The 24,769-nt window shown below is 41.5% G+C and overlaps 2 protein-coding genes and 1 pseudogene across 3 annotated transcripts; 2 read left to right on the top strand and 1 right to left on the bottom strand.

The window, feature by feature from the left end:
* Positions 1-5,115: 5,115 nt before the first annotated feature.
* On the top strand, positions 5,116-13,134 carry LOC146557421 (uncharacterized; annotated as a pseudogene). Its single transcript, XR_014888748.1, has 12 exons — positions 5,116-5,397; positions 6,237-6,354; positions 8,016-8,490; positions 9,133-9,206; positions 9,486-10,054; positions 10,135-10,222; positions 10,328-10,403; positions 10,488-10,527; positions 10,830-10,926; positions 11,027-11,143; positions 12,235-12,294; positions 12,416-13,134. The product of XR_014888748.1 is annotated as an uncharacterized LOC146557421 (transcript).
* A 153-nt stretch (positions 13,135-13,287) lies between these two features.
* On the bottom strand, positions 13,288-20,619 carry LOC146557420 (protein C10). Its single transcript, XM_085248009.1, has 4 exons — positions 20,562-20,619; positions 20,081-20,134; positions 17,454-17,630; positions 13,288-13,773 (listed from the first exon to the last, which is right to left on the bottom strand). Exons 2-4 carry the CDS (start codon positions 20,130-20,132, stop codon positions 13,634-13,636), a joined length of 369 nt encoding a protein of 122 aa, XP_085104135.1. The 5' UTR covers positions 20,133-20,134; positions 20,562-20,619; the 3' UTR covers positions 13,288-13,633.
* A 31-nt stretch (positions 20,620-20,650) lies between these two features.
* LOC146557419 (SAYSvFN domain-containing protein 1-like) lies at positions 20,651-23,033 on the top strand. Its single transcript, XM_085248007.1, has 2 exons — positions 20,651-21,036; positions 22,322-23,033. Exons 1-2 carry the CDS (start codon positions 20,833-20,835, stop codon positions 22,643-22,645), a joined length of 528 nt encoding a protein of 175 aa, XP_085104133.1. The 5' UTR covers positions 20,651-20,832; the 3' UTR covers positions 22,646-23,033.
* The last annotated feature ends 1,736 nt before the right edge of the window (positions 23,034-24,769 follow it).

The following is a 24,769-nucleotide window of genomic DNA, read 5'->3' as shown; positions in this document are numbered from 1 at the left end:
AAGCTAGGACAGCCACTGATGTTTCTTCATTAGTGACAGTTTTCTTGCGTCCACATTTTGGCAAATCCAACACTGAACCAGTTTTCACGAAACTTAGCCAGCAGTTTGCTAACTGTAGCATGGGAGATGGGTGGTCTCGCAGGGTGTCTTGCATTGAAATCTGCTGCAATGACCCGGTTACTGCGTTCACCAGATATCAACACAATTTCGATCCGCTCCTCACATGTTAACCTCTTCAACATGTCAATGGCTGTGAACAAAGAGAAACTTGTAAATAACTCATGAAAGAATAAAGTTACGTTGAAACCAAGCACACCATTGTTTTTCTTGTGACATTACCAATAAATTTGATGTGTCACATGGCCCTCTTCCTATTGAAAAAACAAAAGTTGTATCCAAGATGGCCGACTTCTAAATGGCCACCATGGTCACCACCCATCTTGAGGAGTTTGCCCGCTCACATATACTAATGTGCCACAAACAGGACTTTAATATCACCAACCATTCCCATTTTATTACGGTGTATCCATATAAATGGCCCACCCTGTATACTAATAGTAAAACAAGTAGTTAATTCACAAACTTAAACTTTGTTATCTTGACAAAGAAGTTGGATTTAAAAAGGTCATTAAATGTTTTTCTTAATTTTCTGTCGTACATGCTGAGGACTCTCCTATTTATCAAATATTTACTTTCTATTGTTTTATTTTCTATAAATTTAAGCTCAGTTTCCATTGTGATGCTGATGACACCCACCTCTAATTTTCTACCTTCCACTGCCCTCTGACAATCTACCTCTGTGTTTGCCTTGAAGAAAATCAAACCTTGGTTCTCCTGCGATTTTCTCAAATTGAAAACAAAAAATGCTTCATTATAAGACCTTTCAACCTCTGTTAGCTGAGATGTAGTGGCAGCCAGTTGGGACTTTTCTACCTCAGGTCACTCAACAATGCAAACTACTCTAAACTGACATTAACTGTTAACTCTGGGGTCTGAATTTTTATGCCTATGTTTGAACATTAGTGGAAATTATATTAAAAGAATTTGATTACATGGTTAATTAGATAATATATCCATCTTTGATCACCGTAGGGAAAGCCCATTCTCTGCATTTAACTCTACCTAAGCAGAAGAACTGGTGAGCCACCATACACCCGGGATCAACTCCAGCTATAAGCCTAACTAGGAGATCTCACTATTTGGGGAATTGTGAAAAAAAATGTCTTAGTGGATCCCTAGTGACCACTGTCTGCTAATGACACTGAATGTTTTGGCTCTATGTGGAGCCACAATGATGATCTAACTGCTTGTAAATGGCGTGTTAACACTCTGGAGAGTGTACGAGGGTGGATGTATGAGCTTGTGTGAGATGAAAGTTTGAACAGACAGGCCTTCTGTAACATGTGTTCACTCTTTCAGTTTGTTATCAAGTGACATTTGTGTTTCTAACCTAATCAGTTGCATGTCTATTGTTATTGATGCTTCCTCTGTTCTGTGCTGAGGTCTTCCTGCTGCTCTCCATGACTCCTTCTCGTGTCTTAGAAGTGCAAAGGGGTCCCAGAACAGATTCATACCTCCAAATATGTCACTGCAGACGTAAATAACAATCTTTTGAATAAAGGGGTGCTGACATGAAGAATACCGCCAAAAAAGGAACAGAACAAGGAAGCTTTGAGCACTATACTACTGTATCATACCTTCAGACACACCCAGTGTACATCATGTTAAATGAAAAGCACTGCCTTTTAGTGTGGATGACATGTACTCATTAGGTCTGACTTAATCACCCCTCCCACCACTTACCTGAGTCCTTCTCAAAGAAAAGACAGCAGTGAGTCTGTAGTAGCCATGGTAACACCTGTGACAGATGAAAAGATGGATGACAGATATAGTACACTACAGCTGAGTCACTCCACGCACACACATTGACTGAATGGAGGGGAGCAATGGGAACATGTGGGCATACATAGACAGAAGAAACTTGAAGGAAGGAGCTGTGGGTCCCCTCCATTCACAATGGCTTTTCACCAAGGGAATAAAATCCACCCTAACACCACCCCACCCTCATCACCCCTCCTCCACCACCTCCAAACACATACATACTAATTCCCACACCACCTCACCCACAAGGTGCATCATTGAGTGCCACTGACTGATCGGTGTAGGAAAGAGGAACACCCTAACAAGTTAAACACCCCTCACACAGTGACTCATTCGCGCCTTGCAGAACTTCTGGCAGTTTCTGAAATGTACACTTTCAGTCTGCGCGGCCAGGTGCGGCACTCTGGCTTCAGACGATCAAAAAAAAAACAACAACCCCAAACCTCCATTAGATGCACCTGAAATCACATTCAGTAACAACAAGAACAAGAAGAAAAACAAGCTGCGTGGCAGGCTCTGTTCGTGCACAAACACGACAATGCGCGTCTTCCTTCTTACCTTTTTCAGCGCTGACATCTTCCGCCTCAGAGAAGGTCACTTCTTCTTCGATAGTAAACGGGAGATAAATAAGTGGACGGCGATCATGTCCCCTGGTATCCGTTGAAAATGTTCATTGCCTTGTTCGTTGGAAACATCTGCAGCGAATCTGTCGTAGTTTCCCATGATGAAGGCGGCTTGTGCTGTGTGTTTTCTTGTCCGACGCAAGTCCCGATGCGGTGGCAGAATTCATTCTTGGGAGATGACTTATAATGCACTGATGTTGTGGTCACTGAAAGCGCAGCTGCTCTTATGGAGGCAGCCTATATCAGACGCCATTTTTTACAAAGTCTGCACCCACAAAAGCCTTCTTGTCTTCCTCTAATGTGAGGGAAATGACACGAAACTTTAAATGCAAACTTAAAAGTAAAATGCACCAGACACGTAGACAGTCATATCACATTTAAAGAAAATGTATATACAAAGGGGGGAGTGTTCAAAATTACTGATGATAAGTAACCAAATAGTTGTGGAATCCAATTATTTATTGTGTTGTGTAGTTTAAAATATGTGTGACGCAAAGAAAAGAGAGTAGCATCATTTTCATATTTTTTTACTCTGTCGTTTTATTTCTTTATTGTGGTTATTGGATCATCAAAACTTTGTAAAATGCAAAGGCTTAAAAGGTTTTTAAAGGGAAAAGGGTTAAGTCAAAAGATAAAAAATAAATTAAGGAGAGAGGAATTCAAAAGAAGGTGCATTCCTACGGTAACTTTAAGTTACTGGGTGTGAATCAAACTCCTGCAGGGAGACTGCTGTGTCACTGGGCAACACTGCATGAAGGGGGTTGTTATCACTAGTGTGGAGCCAAAGCTCAAACTCAGCATTTATCTCCTCTTAAAAACATCTCAAAACTGACATTCAGGAGTCAATCCACACCTGAGCCTTACCTTTATAGTCGGTATCTCTCAGCACGCTCACATTTACCTCTTTCTTTCTTTCTTTCTTTCTTTCTTTCTTTCTTTCTTTTCTTTCTTTCTTTCTTTCTTTCTTTCTTTCTTTCTTATTAATTTCGCCGCTTCCTGGGATGTAAGATATCATATCAGCTCTTATAGCCAAAGATCTATAAAGTTCTGCTTTCCGCCAGCCTTCAAGTTAACTTCTCTGGCAGACAGAATATATTTACAAAGAGCGTCTCTTAATCTCTTTGCACTCTGCAACGATCAGCATGATTTCACTGATGCTCACATTTCAAATCAGCCTCAACTCAAACAATGAACAGAAGTTACATCTGATAGATTTTGTGGCAGATGGGAGCAATCGATGTCTAAGGAGTAACAGATCATGACAAAACCCCACAAACACTGCAACACTTATTAAAAAGTAGGATCATTTGTATATATTTCATATATGGCATGATTACTCTAAATTATTAGCTCCCCGTGGGCCCATAGATAATAACTATGCTAAAACAAAACACACGTTGTTCAAGTCCTTGCATACTCTTACTAAGCAAATCCAATTCAGCCAATTTTTTTATACCTATAAAGTTTAAAAGGCCCTCTGGCATGAGTCAAAACACTCTTAATCGCCTTTTTAAAATAATTCCTCCTGTCATTCCTAAATGTGGACACTGGAGGACGCCAGAGACGATTGGCTTCATTCAGCTCTGTCCATGGTGCTGAAATTCTAGCGGTTCGCTATATTTCTAATCAGACTCTATAACAACAACAATAATAACACTAATCATAAAAAAAATCCTCTATTCTGTCTTTTGCGCTTTCTGCATTTAACCTTACATTACAAAACTATTGGTTAGTGAAGACCTTCATTGTTTTTGGCTTCTTTATTTCTCTTTCTCGATGTTGATGGTTCTGTGGGGTGTGCAGAAAGATAATGCATCTTAGACTAAATTTCTCATGTTTTTTCACACTGGGGCATCTTAAATTAAATATAGTGCGTGGTTATGTTCTTTAAAAATATATATATACTTTAAGGATCACTGCACAACCTCTGCCCCGGATATCTCATCTAAAATTTGCGTAAGTTCTTATTTAACATAATTAAAACTGCTCGAAAAAACAGCACTTTAACCACGTTCGCCACATGTAATTTCGTTGCTCTCAGGTTTGATGGGATCCCATTTTTCCTGATTAAATGCGTGTCTCGGTTTTCAGTTTCATTCGAGGTGTCCTTATCTACGTTTTTATATATTTCCTTTCTGTGGAGACGAGCAACGGCCTTGGTGTGCATTTTCAGAAACATTAATAAATAAATTCCACTCGTTAGTATGCAGTGAATTATTCAGTGTCGGAACAGTTGGAGTTTCCGCCCACGAACGGGGTCTGTGGATCGATAGCTACCACTCTGGACTTTCTGGTTAAAGTTGTGTCCGCTAAATATTTCCTGGGCTGTTTGGCTGGTTTCCATTCTCTCGACAGATGCAATGTGGACACACTGCACCCACGGACCGTGTGAAAGTATAACCTGTTACCTGGCGCCACACCTGCATTTAATAAAAGATAATTAGCCCGTAGCCGGTGTGTCTGCTTCTCAGCAAGCGCATTTTATCCTGCACTCTACTCACTATTTGGTGTTTGGATTTGTTGTATTGTGCGATTGAAAAAAACTGAGATCTAAATAATCCCAATAACAAACATTCATGCTGTTTATCCAGCGTGCGCTGCTGCGCAATCAGTTTGCTTCTGCCTCCTTTTTGACGCATTGGATTTAAAGGCGAAGCAGCGGAGTTAGATTTAGAGTTGGAGTTATATATGGCTGCCTTTTTGTAGCTGTTTGGTAATGTAGGATACCCAAGAAGAAGAAGAAATGACTGTTATTGATTGGCTCTGTGCCTTTCGTTAAATTTGGGATACGGGACGAAGAAAGGCAAATTTGTCCCGAGACACCCGAAGAAGAAACCCGCCGGACGGACAGTCGGGGCCAAACTGGAAGGCGTCCAGCTGGTAGGCTGAGCAGGTAGGATGAATGAAACTGGAGCTATGACTGCGTGTGAAAGGCGACTGGTTAGATATAACAACCAAAATGGCTTGATAAACTGCACGGTTTTTTTTCTCCATGGATGCAGAAAAACATGAGCCAAACTTCACTGATAAACAGAGCTATTCAAAAATGCGAAGCTTTTTTTTTAGAAACGAGATTGAGAGACAGACAATTTTCGAGACACGTTCATCAATTAGAGGCTTCATTCTTTAACACGGCACACAATTCATTAAGCTGCGCAATGATTTAGGAGTTTAATAGGTCGGGCTGGTAGAGTTAGTTATCCTGTAAAGCCCTGTGGGTAATACAGCTGTGTGAGTCATTTGAAATGGACCGTGTCTGTCACATTATATCTTGCATGCCGAATAAACTTGAATAGTGTTCCAGTGTGTGAACAAATCTCCGTTTTCGGTTCGTGTGTGTTCTCCTCCCCCTTCTCCAAGGAAGCCTTAAATTGCTTGATTATTCAATGGGGTTTAGTTCATTCTTCATGGCAGAGACGCAGCCACGTGCTAAACATGACAACCTCATTCTGCTGCCGTGGAGTTGACAGACAAGATGCTGCTATGCTTTGGGCACCACACATTCGTGTTGCCTTACTTCACATTAGCCAGCTGACCAGGATAATGAAAGCTATGCAAAGGCAAATTTACTGGAGGCTAGTTTTATTGGACAAATGTAATAGCTTCTGTAGTTTTTGGAAACTGTTACTAAAGGGCTTGGGACTAGAATTCCTGGACTTCTGTTGTTGTGCTCATCAAATGGTCAGGACTGAGTCATACTCATGAAAACCGTGTTTATTTATTTTTGGCCAGTCAACAGAGAGCCTCACAAAGCAGGACACAGTGAGGGCAGTTGGGATAGCCTATCAAGATATCCACCCCTGCTGGATCATGGGTAACCACAATGGCAAAGACAGCCATGTCCCTACAGGTAACTCAGCATCCAATAGTCCAATTTCAAAACACATTAGAGAAATTATTTATAAAATACTGTGTATAAGTTTCAGGCTTTGTATTTTTTTTTTTGTAACTGTCTTGTTTCTTCTGATCATTATTTCTAAGTCTGACTATTTTTAGACTGTTGGTACGACAGGTCCAGGAAACTGTCAGCTCCACTTCATCTCTTTGTCTCCTCTGTATTTCCAAGTGTGAAAAATAAACTGTCAAAGAGACGGCACGAGAAAGACAGTCGGTTACTTTTACTTTGTGAGACAGCACGGCAGCTGGGGCTCTCGCACTGAAGAGGGCGTCAATCAAAACATTTGTGCTTGTTGTTCTTCCACATTACCAAAGGATGAAAACAGGGTGACTACAGAAAGTGAACGCTCATTTTCTGTGCCATTCACTCACTATAACAGGTTTTAACACTCCCGTTAAACAAAGATCAGACAAAGAATGTTCCATTATATTTCCCCAGTAACCATTTTAATTTATTTATAGTTATTATTTTAACCAAAGCTCAATGTTTTGTCTAAAGCAGCAGAAAAAGTGTTTGGAACTGTTTTAGTAAACTCAAAATAAATACTAATTTAAGGACAACCACTTACAAAAAAAAATGTAAATGTGTCAGTGAGGATGCTTTGCATTTTATAGACTCACTCTTTTCAAACCAAACTAAATTCTGGTGTCGGGCCCTGTTTGATCAAAAACCATATTTCAGCAAACAAAATGATGAATCAGCATGACAGTGAAATAGAAACCACATCCAGTAAGATTCAGTAAAAGTTGGGATCAGAGTTTTAGCTTCTTCAGCCCTTCAGTATCCTTGAATTCAAAGTGTCACATTTGGCTGAGCTAATGTGTGAAATTTGGACTTTACAACTTTATAGGTCTAGTCTTTTTGTCTCTTGTCTCTTGGCTGTCGGTATGCAGGAATTCAGCTCATGCTAGAGGATGAGAATAGCTTCCCCATGGTAGCTGAGCAGACTACATCATGCTTGCTGCCAGGGAAATGATGAGTCTGCAGAATCCTGCAGCACAACACAAGGACAAGGAGGGGAAAGCTTAAAAAGATCAGAGTCAAAGGAGGCGAAGATCCATGTAGCCTGCCAAAATTTCCACACCATAAACAGGATAATATCAACATCACAGAGAAATCCAGTAGCTCTAACATTAGTTATCAGCAACAGATGACACACTAGTGGATATTTCCTGATTTGACACATAACTAAAATGCTAATAATGCATTAGCAAAATCATCATTCTGCTCTCAAGGTGTCTTTTAATAGATTTTTTTTTTTAATGTGTTTATATTTTGTTTTGTTTTTTTGGTTTGTTTTTTTTCTGCAGCTCTTTATAATATAGTCACATTTTGGCTGCAGTGAGGAGCAGCTCTATGATCAGGGTAAAAATTATCTCTCTTCCTGGATCTTGCCACATGGGGAACAGCCTGCATTTTGCCAGCCAAGATATTGGCAGGGGAGGTTTTTTGCTGCATCAGTCTGCCGAGGATAGTAAATAAGGAAGCAGGCAGCGAGGCTTACATCTGCAGTGAGGAAAAGAAGAGGGGTGGCTTTGCAATCGGCACATTTTTCAACAGATTTCAGGACAGTGCCATTTTTCTCCTTTACCTATTTATTTCCCTCCTCTCAGGTTCTCCTTTAGATTTCTTCCAAACGCCTCCTACCACACCCCTCACAGGCAGAGCTGACTGTCATGGCCTTATCCTCTGCAGCTTCCTCTGATAAGGCACAAACTCCTCCAGCAGCTGGCAGCACCACCCCCTCCACCACCTCTCCATTCACAGAGTGGACACAGCGGCTGTCGGCTCCCTCAGAATGGGCTGTAATCAGCGTTGACAGCGTCGCTGCCTTAGAGACAAATGTGAGCGATGCAGCAGCGAGAAATGAGGCAGCGGTGGGCAGTCCGGCCACTCCAGTACCGCTGCCTTTGTCCAGAGGTTTGCCTTCAGAGCCTTGTTCGAATGAGAGAGACAGCGGGCTGGAGCCACAGGCTACAGCAGAGAGAGCTGGAGAGGAGATGACCTTGGTTTTACTCAGTCTAATGGAGCACTACAGGGCCTCACTGGGCCTAACACCCAGCACTGATATTACCACAGGAGCAGTAGGTATGCCCTCTGTCATCACCTGTTTTGTTTGTTTGTTTTTTTTAAGTGTGCTGTCACTGACACATCAGAGATGTGTGGTGATGAGAAAGGAAGCAGAAAGTCTTTGTAGTTAAAGATTACATATATATTGTTAAAGAAGTACGTGCTCATAATAAACGTGGAAAAAGTTTCAAATAATGAAATCTGCATGCGAAGGATCAAAAAAGCTCAGGCTTCACACTCCTCCCAACACTTGTTTTCAGGCAGTTTTTTTTTCTCCACTTCTATATCTGTATGATATTAAAGAGATGCAATATCCTCAATATGGTCTTCTCCAGCACAATGGTATGTAAGCACAAAGGCCCCACCTACCTACTGTTAAAACCTTGTGTTTATAAAAAGCAGCAAATCAGAAAAAGCTGACTTAAAAAAAAAAACCTAGTCCCAGGATAAAATATGGAACTGAAACTCAAACGTGGAATATGGCCAAAAAAAATGGTATGACTCCAGGAGCTAATCCATCATAGTTATAAGTGGTTTAAATATCATCATCACCTACTAAGTGTCATGTGGAAAATTGATTATTAACAGCAGCATAATATGCAGTAACTTAAAGGGACAGTTTTGTGATATGGTTGTTTTGTTTTCTAACTCGTGTGTCAGAGCTGCTTCGGCATTTGATAGCAGAAAGAGAAGAGCTGGTTGAAGAGGTGGAGACCCTGAAGGAGACACTCAGGGTGAGTTGTTGGTCTACAGGTTGCAGACAGTGAGCTTGCTAATTATTTAGCATTCAGATCTGTGTTTTCATGCAGCATTTAGTACTGCATTTGTCTAATTCTGTGCACTTATTTCTGTTTTAAATGTCATGTGACATCATTGCAACATTCATATTCCAACAGCTCTGGTCAGACTTAAATTCAGTCACACGGTACTGACTAGTAGACAGATATTTATGTAGTAATGACAAATGGAGAGCAAGCCTTAACGTGGAATTACAGTGTTTCTTTGTTCCTCAGACAGAGAGGTTGGAGTGGCAGCAGTTCCAGTGTGACCTACAGGTCGCTGTGTCTGTTGCCGACCGGCTCCGGGTTGAGTCAGAGCAGGCTCTGGGTTCACTCCAGGAGAGCCACGGGACTGTAAAGGAGCAGCTGGCACAGGCCCTCAGCAAACAGCAGGATACGGACCGAGAGCTAGAGAGGCTCAAAGCTGAACACAAAGACGCCTGCTGCAAACTGGCTGAACTGGAGAAGCAGCAGCAGCAGGATCGAGCCGAGCTCGATGCCCTCAGAGGTCAAACGTATAAAGATGCAGATAAACCAGACTCTGAGGAGCAGCAGGAGGAAATGCTTGAAGTTACAGAGGAAGCTGAAGCAGGGACAGAAGCTCATGAAACAAATCAAGAGGTGGATGCTACAGAAAAAGGCTGTGATCCTGAGGAGACGAGGGAATCAGAAAATGTGCAGCTGAAAGGGAAAGGGGTGGCAGAGGCATACATTCGCAGTTTGACTGCCCTGGAGAAGAAGAAAGGTGACGGACGTGGACAGAAAGATCCCAGAAAGATTGTGATGCTCTCTGAGAGATCCTGGTGAGTCTGCATAAAAGCTCAAACTGTGGTCTCCTTGTTGCGACAAAATCTAATCCAACACAAAATTGTTGTCTTCTTAGGAGTCTCTCTCGTCTCCCGCTTCCAACAGACTCTTTAAATCCAAATGGGGCTTCAAAAAACTCGAGTACAACATTGCCACTGTGCAAGGTATAACACGTTTACACTATTGTGATATACTGGGAGACACTGAGATGATCGATGTCATCCCATGTCGAATGAAATGTCAAATATGCCATTACTTAACTGTTTCAGAAAGAAGAGCCGACAAAAGGGAGGCGGATGGACCGAATTTTACAGAGGCAGGACAGCTGGTCGAGCTTTTACACAGGTGTGCTTCAGTCTCCCGAATCACCGTTAACCAAACCATAGCATCTTGTTTTATTACAACTGTGTCTGCATTTGTGTGATGCAGGAAAACAGGATGACGAACAAAGCTCAGATTCTTCAAGTGAGTGGCTGATAAACCTCATATATTGTTGGTAAAGATGATGCTGATGTCTTTGTGTGGAAAGAGAGGTTGGCAAGCATTTGTGGAAAAATAACCAAAAACACACTGATACAATTGGCATTTTTCAAGTCTTTGAGCCAAAAACAGTTAAAACTGACCCATATGACTTTTATATTTGTATGACTTTAGAATCGATTTGTGTGTTTGTCCGATTACACTTTTTTTCACTCGTGTTCTCAGGTTAAATGACTGAAACAGTTTGCAGTGAATGAGCAATTCGCAGTTAAAATGTTTCTCCATCTTCAGACCTCGGGATGGTTTCAGTGCTCTGCTGAGGCGCCATGGTGGCTCCAGGAGAAACTCCCTGCTGCGCTGGTGCCAAACTCGCACTCAAGGTTATAAGGTCAGAGAAGAGAACTTGAGCATTGCTGAGCTATATGAAGTCATGTGACTCTTTGTAACAAGTTAAATTCAGACAAATTGCAAATAATGTTTTGTGGCAGAATATTGAGATCACCAACTTCAGCAGCAGCTGGGAAGATGGTTTGGCGTTCTGTGCTGTTTATCACACCTATTTACCAACTCTCATCCCCTATGACAGCCTGAACCCAGCTGATAAGGTAAAACTCAAAACGCAATGATCTCACGAGAGAAAAGAAAGCACTCTTTAATTTCCATCTGCTGTCCCCGGACAGTTAAGCACAATATTAAATGACCTATAAAATACAAATACATACCAAAGACACCAGATTAAATTTGAATAGTAAACTCAAATGTGCAATGCTTAACACAATACAGCACAAAGTCTGTAAAGTTTCAGGGATATTAATCTGTCCAGTTAGGAAACATAAACCACTGTGAATCCATTTCACCTCCTTCTGTGCAAATTAAGTCACAAGGTGGACTGGAAAGGCAACAAAAAGACCGATCCCACAAATGGGAATGATTGTGGTGGCCAACATTGCTCTCGTTTGACCAATTATTCTCTAGTTACCTTTTTTTTTCTTCTCTTTTCTCTAATGTCCTTGCCACTACTGGTAGCATAAGACAGTACCTATTGTTCCTATTCAGGTTGCACAGTTAGTCCAGCTACTCCAGGATGGCACAACCATATGTGCCGCCACGAGAAGGTTTCCTGTGTCTTTCAGAATAGTCTCACAAATGTGAAGGAAACAGTGGAGAAGAGAGCTGGACAAGGTTGTCCGCACAGTCACAGACCCACAGAGAAGACCTCCAGTCAATGACTGGCAGCATTACCTTATCTTCACACTCCTTCACATGTGCTCAGTGTGAACCTACTCTCATCTCTGAAGAGAACTGGGTGCAAATGGCGAGCCTCAATAGGTCTTTGTTGTGCTGGACACGAGTCCCACTAAAGGACGCCGGGCGTTCAAATCACCCCCATGGTCTCGGTCTCTGTAAGTTTGGTGAGAAACGTATACAAAGGGTTGCTGGAAGTCTGTTTCCTTCTGTTCCTTCTCACACAAAGGAGTAGATACAAGTCCATCTGATGGTTTGGTGCCCTTTATGACCCTCCTACAGCTCTCTGTGTGACAGACACGTGGTTATACATGTGGAACCTGAATAGTCCATATGTGCTATCTTAATCCTACTTGTCATCTAAAATGCAAAAATAAGGGCTATGAAGTATATTTGCATTTACACATTCATGTCTGTAAATGTTCATACAAACGTGTCTTTATTTTTACAGAAGGCAAACCTGAAGCTTGCTTTTAAGACAGGAGAGAGTGTCGGGATCTCTGCCACACTAGTGAGACATTTTTGTTCTTCTTGTTCAACTCAGATTTGTGTGTTTTACACAAATAGCTCCAACTTTAACATTATTATTCTTTATCTGCTTTTTAAAACTTCCTGTTTATCCTATGTGGCAGACAGTGGAGGAGATGCTGAAGGCAGAAGGACCAGACTGGCAGAGGGTCTTGGGATATGTCGAAAGTATTTTCCGCCACTTTGAGATGTGAAGTCTTCCGCCTTCGTTTTTTATTTCTATAATTATGAATCAGGAGCTGAACCACGGAGACACAAGACGGAGCTCAGCTCTCTAAACTAAAACACGCTGGCAATACTGGACTCCATGACTTAAGTTTAGGTACCAGAACAATCTTTTTCACAGAAACAAGTGGAAGAAACTAAATAGCATTTCACTATCTGAGCCATTTAAAAAAAAAAAAAAAAAAATCTTAAACATGCACAGAAGTTATTCTGGATCTGAATACCTGGCTCGATGAATGTGCACAAGACACAAATCTAAATATGCCAGAAAGACTGCACACTGAACTACTTCCACATAAACTGGGTGCCATCTGCACTGGTTTTGCACAGTTTGCCTTGGTGAAGGGGAAAAAAAGCACTTTTGGAAATGTAGTGTAGGTTCCAGAATCTGGGTCACTTTATTTATCTCGACTAATATTTTTATCCTGAACTTCTTCTGCCACAATATGTATTTATGCATCAAAGCCTAAGAAGCTGTATAAGGTAGATATGTATTCAGATTTTATATGCTGGAATAGTGATCTTTTAACCCCAAATCCTATATGTAAAAGAAAAATTGCCTTTAATGAAATGTATATATGTAAATACATGTAATCGATTCAGGGTTTTTTTTTTAAGTTTTTTTAAGTTTTTTTTTTAAAGTATGGTAAACACTGGTATATAGATTAACTGCAATAATAAAGCATTTAAATGGAAATGAGGTTTTTTTGGGGTTTTTTTGCACATTTTCTGCATTAACAATGCACACAGGTTCAGAGAAAACATTTTAATTTAAACAAAAAAGACATTTGACAGCATATAAAAATGGTACAAAACATGGCATCAAAGGAAATGATTAAGGTTAAGAAAGTGGTCATGGTGTAACATGTGACAAATAAATACAGAACAGTAAAGAAAAGCAATAATTAAGCAAGGGTACTTGAGATTAAACTGGAAAAGTTGTGTTGTCTTTCTTGGAATATTTAGTGTTTTTAAACAATAACCGCTCCACATAAAGACAGAACTGTTGACGGCATGCTGGATCTGCTCATAACTGCACTGTATTCCAAAGTTTAAATGGAAGTATCCTTGCGAACAATGGATGGAAGTAATATTTCCTATGAAGCTGGAATGGCGCCTCCTATAGGTGGTGTTGAAAGTGGCGGTAGGAGAAGAGATTTCAGTTTAGCAGACATGGCTGCGATTTCTGGGTCCTGGGTTTCATACATCTTGACCAGTCGGGCAAATTTAAGGACACCTGAAAGGGAAGCAGATGATCAGCATGACAAATTATATCATCTCCCCAGAATGACATGCAGCCTGTAACCAGTACAGACTGGAAGTTTCCATCGAAAGGGATCTATTACAGTTTGTTACTGACTTTTTTGGATTCTCCTAGAACAGATTTCTATTTCAACTCGTCTTCCTTTAAAGCAACTCCCTTTTGATTGGCTGCACCTTGCAGACAGGAAATTTAAACCACAAGTAGGCGGGGCATCTGTGCTGTGTGCCTGAATTGACCTCATTAAACCCGAGCCTTGGGCTCCCAGGGATTACTTATACATACACTGATTTTATTATTTAAAACTTTGGACATGTTTAATTTTAAAAAATTCCCTGTGTGTGATTAAAAATTGAGGCCCATTTAAAATGTCATTTAGTATCTATAAAAAACAGTGATGTGCATATGTTTGTGACACTGTAGTGAGGATGATATTAGTTTTGATAATAATGAACTCAGTAGGTGGAATATAAGTGTTTTAAAGACACTGTCTGGCTTTGTTGTTGCATCTTAAAGCTCCTCTGTGGATTCAGGCGGTCTCATCTGCTGCCGTCTTTGTACCTAATCCCATAACAATTTCATTATTTTTCCATCGAGCCTCTGTCTGAGCTATGCAATCTGTTGCAAGCCTCCTAGTTATAACTGTCTTTATGTCTCGGGTAGTTGATCAGACATCTCTCCAATGTGTGACTGGTATACATCTAAAGTGACTACAACCCTGCAAAGTTTGGTTTCTGTAACAGCATTGTGTGGGAGATTTAAGGTGATGTCTTTAGAGATAGAAAACGGTGAGAAACAAATATGATTTATAAATGCAGCATTTATTTGTTCTTCTTTGAGTAGTTTAATGTCCAATTCATACATTTAAGACCCAAATTAAATTATATGAGTACTCTGCGTCATATCAGCCAACACTAATTAGCACCGGTGGGATCATTTGTTCTAGTCTGAACGGTGTCTTAAAATTATTTGAACTTTAGAGTAGTTTCTATTGTTTTAAGCCTTCAGAGAATAATGTCTTACACTTGGTACTTTAACTCAGAGAAAGGAACCTGCTGTCCTGAAAAAAATTCCACAGATAATCTTACTACTATGGTTGGCTCTTTGGACAGAGTTCATCCCTAATCATCTCAAAACCGGGGGGATTACAATAATTTTTTTTTCTACAAAAACTAAATGGGAGGCCAGCAGTGGGCGAGCTGCTTATTTTCACAGTACACTGTTTGCACTTTTTCTCTAACCTAGCAAAGAGCAGGCTGCCACCTATAACAACACCACTGACCTCCAGGAGTACGCAGAGACTGTTACTGCCTACATCTACAAGTGTATTGAGGATGTAACAGTCACGAAAACCATAACTGTCCGGGCAAATCAAAAACCATGGATGACAGGAGAGGTCTACAGGCTGCTGAAAGCTAGGAATGTTGCCTTCAGAGATGGAGACGAGGCGAGCCTGAGAACAGCTAGGGCCAACCTTTCCCGTGGCATCAGAGAGGCTAAGAGACAGTACTCCAGGAAAATATCTCATCACTTCAAAGACAGCAGAGACTCACGGAGCCTGTGGCGGGGCATTCAGACCATCACAGATTACAAGCCCCCACCACAGACCTGTGATAGCACTATCCCCCTGCTGAACGAGCTGAATACTTTCTTTGCTCGCTTTGAAGTCCAAAACAGCACCACTGCACAGAAGACCCCACCCCCTCCGAAGACCCCACCCCCTCCTGGTGACCAGGTGATGACTCTGTCCCCGGACAGCGTGAGGAGATCCCTCAGCAGGATCAATGCACGTAAAGCTCCGGGTCCTGACAACATTCCTGGTCGTGTACTGAGAGACTGTGCAGTGGAACTCACTGATGTCTTCACAGACATCTTCAACATATCACTCATCCAGGCTGTCGTCCCCACATGTTTTAAAGCCACCACAATCATTCCGGTTCCAAAAAAGTCATCTCCCTCCTGCTTTAATGACTATCGTCCTGTTGCACTTACTCACATCCTGATGAAGTGCTTCGAACGACTAGTCATGCAACATATCAAGACTGTCCTGCCCCCCTCCCTGGATCCCTTCCAGTTTGCGTATCGGCCCAACCGCTCAACCGATGATGCCATCTCCACTGCACTCCACTCGGCACTCACACACCTGGACAAAAAGACTCATATGTTCGAATGCTGTTCATAGATTTCAGTTCAGCATTCAACACTATAATCCCCCAACAGCTCACTCAAAAACTGGTCCAGCTGGGGCTCAACACCTCACTGTGCAACTGGCTGTTGGATTTCCTCACGGGAAGACCTCAAGCAGTACGGGTCGGCAGTAATACATCCAGCACCATCATTTTAAACACGGGGGCCCCGCAGGGATGTGTGCTGAGCCCCCTCCTCTTCACTCTGCTGACCCATGACTGCACTCCATCATATAGCTCCAACCTCTTCATCAAGTTTGCGGACGACACAACGGTGGTGGGTCTCATTAGCAACAGGGATGAGACCGACTACAGAAGTGAGGTGAGACGCCTGGCCACGTGGTGTGCTGACAACAATCTCTCTCTGAATGTGGAGAAGACGAAGGAGATTGTTGTGGACTTCAGGAGAATGCACACCCAACATGCTCCTCTGACCATTGACGGAGCGTCTGTGGAGAGAGTGAGCAGCACCAAGTTCTTGGGTGTGCACATCACAGAGGATCTCTCCTGGACATACAACACCACAGCACTGGCCAAGAAATCACAGCAGCGTCTCTTCTTTCTCCGCAAACTAAGAAGAACAGGAGCACCAGCCCCCATCATGTACACTTTCTACAGAGGCACCATCGAGAGCATCCTGTCGAGCTGCATCACTGTGTGGTTTGGAGCCTGCAATGCGTCCTGTCATAGAACCCTCCAACGCATAGTGAGGGCTGCAGAGAGGATCATTGGTGTCTCTCTCCCCTCCCTCCAGGACATTTACAGCACCCGTCTCACTAAAAAAGCCCTTTGCATAGCGGCTGATCCCACGCACCCAATGCAAAGCTTCTTCAAGCTGCTGCCGTCAGGGAGGAGACTGCGGAGTCTCCAGGCCAGGACCAGCAGACTGAAGGACAGCTTCATCCATCAGGCTGTCAGGAAGCTTAACTCCCTTCCGATTCTGCCCCCTCTCCCCTCTTCTCCTCCATGGTCTCACTGAACTCTGTCTCACACACACACACACACACTCTCTGACTCACTCACTGGCCTGCACCAGTTACCAGTCACTTTGTGGAGCATTGGACTGCCATTACCTCATAAGACTTTGTTGTTACACTATCTCTTACCGTATATTACTAAATCTCCATTTGCACTATTTGCCTATTTGCACTACTCTGCCTGGTTTACACTCAATGTCATTTACCCTTACTTGAATATTGTATATCGTATATTGCATAGCTTTCTTGTTATACGTAAAATTGTATTGTATTTATTTAAATTTTTACTTTTTAATTATTTTATTTGCATTTTTTAATCACTCTCTTATATTTAAATGTTCATTTGCTATTTCATCTAGGGTTTGAGAGTAACGAAATTTCTATTCTCTGTATGTCCTGTACATGTGGCAGAATTGACAAATAAAGTTGACTTGACTTGACTTGAAGAGCAAAACCAAGCACATTTTTAGTTTTAAGATACAAAAAAGCTCACCTTCCCCCTCATTGTTGAATCCGTAGGCTTTGATAACCTCTTGTTGAATTTGGGTGGCCACAGGGAGCACAAGCTGCAGCATCTTGCCCATGTCGTTGCAGGCGCTCTCTCTGGCCTCCTCCATCCGTGCGGCATTCTCCGGTACTGAGAATGCCTGGATCACCTCGCTCAAAACCACTGTGAAAAAAAAGCTTTTTTAGTAGCTGCTCCACAAAGTAAAAAAAACCCAACCTTTTCCTGACATTGCTGCACATTTTAGAAGAAATTATCAACTTAATTAATCTCAGCTCTGCTTTTCGCAGGTGATGTGGTTCTGTTGGCTCGCACTGGAACAGTTTGCAGCCGAGTGTGAAGCGGTGGGAATGAGATTCAGCACCCTAAATTTTGAGGCCATGGTCCTCAGCTGGAAAAGGGTAGAGTGCCCACTCCAGGTCAGGGATGAGTGGAGGAGTTTAAGTATCTCTGGGTCTTGTTCACGCGTGAAGGGAGAAGGGAGCGGGAGATCGACAGACGGATTGGTGCAGTGATGCAGACGCTGTAGCAGTCCATTGTGGTGAAGAGAGCTGAGTGTAAAAGTGATGCTCCTAATTTACTGGTCGATCTACGTCCCTACCCTCATCTATGGTCACGAGCTTTGGGTAGTGACCTAAAGAACAAGATTGCAGATACAAGTGGCAGAAATGGGTTTCCTCCAAAGGGTGGCTAGCCTCTCCCTTAGTGATAGGGTGAGGAGCTCGGCCATCTGGGAGGGGCTCACAGTAGAGACGCTGCTCCTCCACATTGAAAGAGCCAGTTGAGGTGGTTCGGGCATCTGACAAGGATGCCTCCTGAGCTCCTCGTGGGTGTTCTGAGCATGTCTCACCGGGAGGAGGTCCCAGGGCAGACCCAGGGCGCGCTGGAGAGATTATATGTCTCAGCTGGCCTGGTTTGGTGTTCCTCTGGATAAGCTGGAGGTGGTGGCCGGGGATAGCTAGGTCTGGGCTTCTCTGCTTGGGCTGCTGCCCCGCAGGTCCCGGATAAGCAGAAGAAGAAGGATGGATGGCAGTACAGTAACTAATCTGGAGCCTGAAAATCACCATCACTAATTCTTCTCCTTACTTTTCATGAACAAAGAAAGTGCACCCCATCCAACTCCAGGGCCCTATACTACAAAAAAAGTTCACAACACCCAGGCTATTTTACCGTTATCTAGATTCTCTTATGCTAACACTGGCGATCAGGATAAAAGGTCACACAAAGCTGGTTATCAGCTCAATAAGTTAACCCAGGGTTTCTCTTGTGCGTTAACACAAGAAGGGTGGTATTGGCTGCATCTAACCAATCTAAAAGAGGCATTTCACGGATCATATGACTCTTCTTCCACACAAAATGATCCCTATGAGTGTCACCTAATCCAGAAACTATCAATGCGTGATTAAAAGTCTAGGATGAAAGCTTTAGATTTCGGACACAAAACAGTAAAATAAATATTTTCATTCCAGTTGATTATTTTAACACTGAGTGCGCTCTCAGTCCTGCTGTTTATTTCTAAGGTGATGGCTGTGCATTAGAGCTCTGAAACTTTAAACTGGATCCATTTGAATATTAAAGATTACTGTCCCACAGCTTAATACTATTATTAATAATATTATTCTGAATAAAGGAGATGTTTACATTGCCATAGTTTATTGCAGATAAAAGTTAAAACCATATTACTGATTGAACAGGCATTCTTTGTGTGTCCTGTGTTCTAGTAGCTGTAATACCACCAGAGTAAAAGATTAGAATTAAGCATAACAGCATTTTATACATTTTCTAAATCACCAAGTTAATCATGCACATTGCCGTTATAATATGACTCACAGGTTGTGCTTCATTCAGTGGTTTTACTAAGGTACACATTAATAAGCTGCACACACAAGCATAGACCAGCATACAATCTATGTTGCAATTAAAACATGCTGTGAATAAAAGGATCAGTGAATCACGCCGCTTCCAGTTGATTTTAAACTTAAACTCAGAACATAACCCGCTCTTAAAAATGTAAGTTTTTGTTCTCTCAGCTGCCAGACTCAGTGCTGTTTAAGGGCTTGAAAGTAAATATTAAATATAAAAACAGAATTCAAACACAGGATTACTACAAATTTGATATGAGGTCATTAAGGACAGTGTAGCCGTCCTGTTTTAGGTTTATATATTACTACTTATTTTATATTACTATTTATTACTCATAAAACAAAAAGCTGTTGTAAAATTGTTTGCTGCCAACACAGAAAACAAGGAATAAGTTGTATCTAAAAATCTGTATTTATTACTGATGCTCATCAGGGAAACACAGAAACTTTACATCCTACAACTCTCCCCACAGAGTTCTCCCGGGTCTTCCAGGTTAAGTCTACAGCATAAATTACCGTGATGACTTACCTCGGTAAAAAGTGAACCACCTATGTAGTACAGAAAACCTAGGGTTAACCCTGAAGCTACCTGGATAATCCAAAATCCTGCTGACAAGTACAGGTCTCGGTCTTACAAATGCAACGTACGAGTACTTACCCAGTATTTATTCAGCAACAATATGGACCACCTGGGGAAGAGTAAACAAGTAGAAACGGGAGCTTTTATATATATAAACCAGCTGTTCCTCTCACCTCTGGTCTGCTCAACTGTCAGAGTGGGCTGCTGTGCTGGAGCTGTGGCCATGTCTGCAGAGAAAACAGAAAGCCACGAAAAAAATAAAGCTACTGTAGACGCACTGATGTAGACAAAATTAAAAACATTTACATTTTGTAATAATAAAAGTAGGAAAATTAAAGGAAGATCGAGGTAGCTTCAAGAATATGAAGCATCTTTGTTTTATTGAAATATATTTTAATGTATAACATAATGATAACTGTTAGCTTGATAAACCAATAAAAAAAAATATAGAAACCGCAATAATAGCACAACGACACGTATATATAAAGGAGACGTGGTGGTTATGTGGTGATTAGCATCTGTCTCCGATCGTTCATTCAGTAGCTTCAGTAGCTTAAAATTTGACGGTTATCAACAGCAACAGCAGCTAAAAATCCATTTATTTATTTACCAAACTAAATGAACATAAAACAGTATAACATTTGGGGAACTCACCTCTACTGAAAACAATCACTAAGCTAGCAACAGAACTGTGAACTGTCGTAAAACGGGGACTGTTGGAGGCTTCTTGCGACACACCATCCTGCTTTCAGGTAGACGTCGACGTAAAATGTAAACATACCTGTTACTAAGCTAGTAGCAAGTCATCAAACTTAGACTGAAAGTTCGTGTGTGCGAGAGAGATTTACTGTGCTTCGAAGGGCTTATAACTTTAACGTAAGCTTATAGAAGTTGTGAATGAGTTGCTGTCGGTTCTTAATTATCCATGGAGCAAAAGCTGGCAGAGTTCAGAGCCAGACGACAGGCTGAAAAAGCTGCTCAGAAGAGTGAGACTACTGGTTCACAATCCAGAGGGGAGACAGCAGCAGACACCGCTGCTCAGTGTGATAAAACACCCACAGCTGACAGTCTGCAGCCTGAAGACAGGGCACGAAACAACCAGACTGCGACCGACGGCTCTCAAAGCAGCGTAAGAGATAATTTCAATCGGGAAGCTCATGAACTTCCCGATTTAGCTTGTTATTTTAAAGATCGGACTGTGCGTGATAAATGGAGTGCTTCGTCTGCTTTGCACTAATAGTATTGTTTTACAATTGGCAATAATTTAAAAAAGCACACTCACGAACAATGACAAAGTAAACCATCAAATATAACAGTAAACAAACGCACAGACCACATCATTAGTTACACCTGCTAAAAGTGATTTCCATCGTTTCTATTTTTTCATATCTAATATATTTCCCCACACTGGTAAATAGGCTGTAGTCAACAGGATTTACGAAGGGTTTACATATAAAATAAAGAGTTAAATAAAGAAAATGAATTGAAGGTATTTCCATGACGTTATTTCACCTACCCTGTTTTCTACATTGGCCATTTAAAATATCTTCTAATGTTATTGGGGTGTTTTGTTTTGCTTTGTTTTTTACTCAAAATGACTTGATATAATTCACAAAAAGATATGTTTTAGATACTTTTGACAGATTATAGGCCAACAGTATTTACAACAGTGTAAAATAAGCAGTCCTTTTTTTGTCAAGTACCAGAATACACCTTCTGGTATTTCGTTTGAAATCAGGTTGGACCTCCTTTAGCCACCAGAACTGCCTATATTATTTGTGGGATAGATTTAACAAGTTGCTGGAAACAAACAAAATCGCAGAGGTGCTCTATTGGATTGAGGTCTCATAACTGTGGAGGCCATTCGAGGACAGTGAACTCATTGTCTTGTTAACAAACCAGTTTGAGATGATTTGTGGTTGTGACATGTTACCCTGCTGGATAGAGCCATTAGAAGATAGGTAAACTGTGGTCATAAAGGTATGCACTTCTGGGTACCTTGGTTGTAACGATTGGTTGAGTTACTGTTGCCAAAAAAGTGTTGGCTTTTGATGGGATTATCTACAAGAGAACTGCTACCCACTGGATATTTTTTCTTTTTTGAACCATTCTCTCTAAAGATTAGAAATAAATGCCTTTGTGGGAAAAATAATAAAGTAGCTGTATTGATTGCGATGTATTGATTTGGAGATCCAAGCTATTTTTTGTAAGCTCATATTTTTTCTCAGCAGCCAAGGAATACTCACTGTACTGTATATGTTCATTTAATCCCCACTAAGTCATGTACAATTTGTGAGCTGTTTCTAAGAAAACTGACATCCTATTGTTTATTTATTTTATCCAGTTTGGTGTATTTGTAGCATCACATGTTTTTATTCTTCTCTTCTTCTTTTTCTGTTGTGTATTCACTATAGGATCGTGGAGACTGGCTGCTGGATAGCGCTCTGGGAAAGTGGCTGGCTTCCCGACAGTTTGTCATTTCTAACATCACTTTACTAAAAGTGCTGCTATGGCTGGTTCTGCTGGGTCTGTTTGCCGAACTGGAGTTTGGTCTCCCCTTTTTTGTCATCTCTCTCTTCTACTGGCTCTATGAAGGACTCCGGAGCCCAGCGCCGCGCAAGCCTGGTGAACTGAGTGCTTATTCAGTGTTCAATCCAGACTGTCAACCTCTGCTGGGTGCTCTAACCGCAGAGCAGCTAGAGGGAGAGATGGGCTACAGACCTCTGGCAAACAGATGACTTGCCTGTGATATGCACATTGACATCAAATATTTAAATTTTCATCTGAAAAATGTTAACTTTTCTCCCATTTTTTTAGTTGCTGCTTCTGTATGCCACATTAAAATGTAACTGGTCAGCCAAAAGTTTTATTTCTGTTTCTACTGTAAACTATTTTGATAGTGTACATCAGTCATATATAATGGCTAAATCATGATGGTGGGTTGGCATGTCTGTAATACAAGTTTTTTTTTTCATTTAAACATGGATGTACTCCTAATTCTCTGATCAATGTGAGTTTATTTGAAAATACAGAAGCCATATTGAGGATTAAAGAAAAAAAAAAACAGCCTCTACTGAGTCAAATGAACTGCTTTTAATTTAACTCAGTAAATGGCTATTTTATTTTATTTTATTAGGGCCCGAGCACCGAGAGTGCGAAGGCCCTATTGTATCTGCTCCGTTTCTTATTATTATTATTATTATTATTATTATTATTAGGGCCCGAGCACTGATAGTGCGAAGGCCCTATTGTAATTGCTCTGTTTATTATTTAGGGCCCGAGCACTGAGAGTGCGAAGGCCCTATTGTATCTGCTCCGTTTCTTATTAGGGCCCGAGCACCGAGAGTGCGAAGGCCCTATTGTATCTGCTCCGTTTCTTATTATATTATTATTAGGGCCCGAGCACTGACAGTGCGAAGGCCCTATTGTAATTGCTCTGTTTATTATTATTATTATTATTATTATTATTATTTCGGCAAATGAATTGGCCGTTTGAGGGCCTAAACATGCTCGAAAACTCATGAAATTTTGCACACGCGTCAGGTCTGGTGAAAATTTACGTATTTTAATGTTCTCAGACATGGACAGGGAAAATTAGCTCAGTAGCGCCACCTAGAAAAATGAAAAACGCGAGCCCCCGGTATGGGTATGGCCTACAAGTTTGAAAGTCGGTACACCTATATAACGTTCAGAGTCGAACAAAAAAGTATATTATGGCAATGTCCTAAACCCAACAGGAAGTCCGCCATTTTGGATTGAAGGTGACATTTTGGCTCTGATTTTACCGTTTCCATGCCTTGTACTTTAACGAACTCCTCCTTGGGATTTGGTCCTATAAGCTTCAAATTTGGACAGTGTCAACTACACCCTTGTGCCATGTTAAATTGCGGAGCTTTTGAGTTTTCACAATAGTATGAGGCCGTGGCGCCATGGCGAATTTTGATGACTCGCCATGAAAATCTTATTGCCTCTCATTCTGTCATAAATGTTCCGATCTGGACCAAAGAGCACACATATGATAAGGCTCCACCCCTGAACATATTTCAACTGCCATATTTGACATCAAGGACAGCGCCACCTAGTGGGAACAGGAAATGTCATGTTTTACACTTTGGGGTACAGTATAGTGATGGGTGACATCTGCAGCCTCAAATTTCTGGAGGAAAGCCTTAAGGAGTTAGTCTTGGTTTACAGTGAAAACTGTGACTTTTCGCAAAAGGGTGTGACCCCAGCGGCGTGGCGAACTTTGATGTCACGCCATGAAGAAACAAATTAGTATAACTCAATGAAATCCAGTCTGATCAGTACCAGACTTTACAGGCATGATGTCAGACCCGCCCTGAACAGATTGATGTGCCCATTGTCGGAAATACGGACAGCGCCACCTAGTGGCAACAGGAAATGTCATGGCTTTAATTTTGTTGTACTGACTTTCACAGGTTCATCCTGGCCACCTCAAAAGCGGTGAATATCCCCATCAGTCCCTCGTGATGCTTCAGTGCAAAAATTGTGACTTTAAACTGAACGGCGCACCCTGGTGGCAACGCGGTTCATCATGAAAGATGAAGTGGCTTTTGAGGGTCTTGGCAAGTTTATAGAGGCTTGAAATTTGGCACACACCTCCAAATGGATGAAGGCTTTGTTGGCATGTGATCATTTTCATTGAATAGCGCAAAATGGCTCCACAGCGCCCCCTACAATATTTCAAAACATCAGCCCCTGCTCTGTGTTTCATCTATGAGTCTGACACTTGGTAAGCTTGTGTAAGATATCAAGATGTACAAAAAAGTCTCTTGGAGCAATATCCCAAATCCAACAGGAAGTCAGCCATTTTAAAATTAATGTGTAATTTTGATGACATT

The sequence above is a fragment of the Mchenga conophoros genome, linkage group LG15, assembly GCF_057382185.1.
Source record: "Mchenga conophoros isolate Kocher_MC1m ecotype Shallow Benthic linkage group LG15, M_conophoros_male_GT1.1, whole genome shotgun sequence".
Classification (NCBI taxonomy): domain Eukaryota; kingdom Metazoa; phylum Chordata; class Actinopteri; order Cichliformes; family Cichlidae; genus Mchenga; species Mchenga conophoros.
This window is presented reverse-complemented; position numbering and strand designations above follow the sequence as displayed.

Excerpts from the sequence above, each read along its gene's own strand:
- LOC146557420 (XM_085248009.1), bottom strand. The coding sequence starts at position 20,132 with ATGGCCACAGCTCCAGCACAGCAGCCCACTCTGACAGTTGAGCAGACC. Across the intron at positions 17,631-20,080 it reads GACAGTTGAGCAGACCAGAG|TGGTTTTGAGCGAGGTGATC; the intron begins GTGAGAGGAACA and ends TTTTTTTCACAG. Across the intron at positions 13,774-17,453 it reads ATTCAACAATGAGGGGGAAG|GTGTCCTTAAATTTGCCCGA; the intron begins GTGAGCTTTTTT and ends CTTCCCTTTCAG.
- LOC146557419 (XM_085248007.1), top strand. The coding sequence starts at position 20,833 with ATGGAGCAAAAGCTGGCAGAGTTCAGAGCCAGACGACAGGCTGAAAAA. Across the intron at positions 21,037-22,321 it reads CCGACGGCTCTCAAAGCAGC|GATCGTGGAGACTGGCTGCT; the intron begins GTAAGAGATAAT and ends TATTCACTATAG.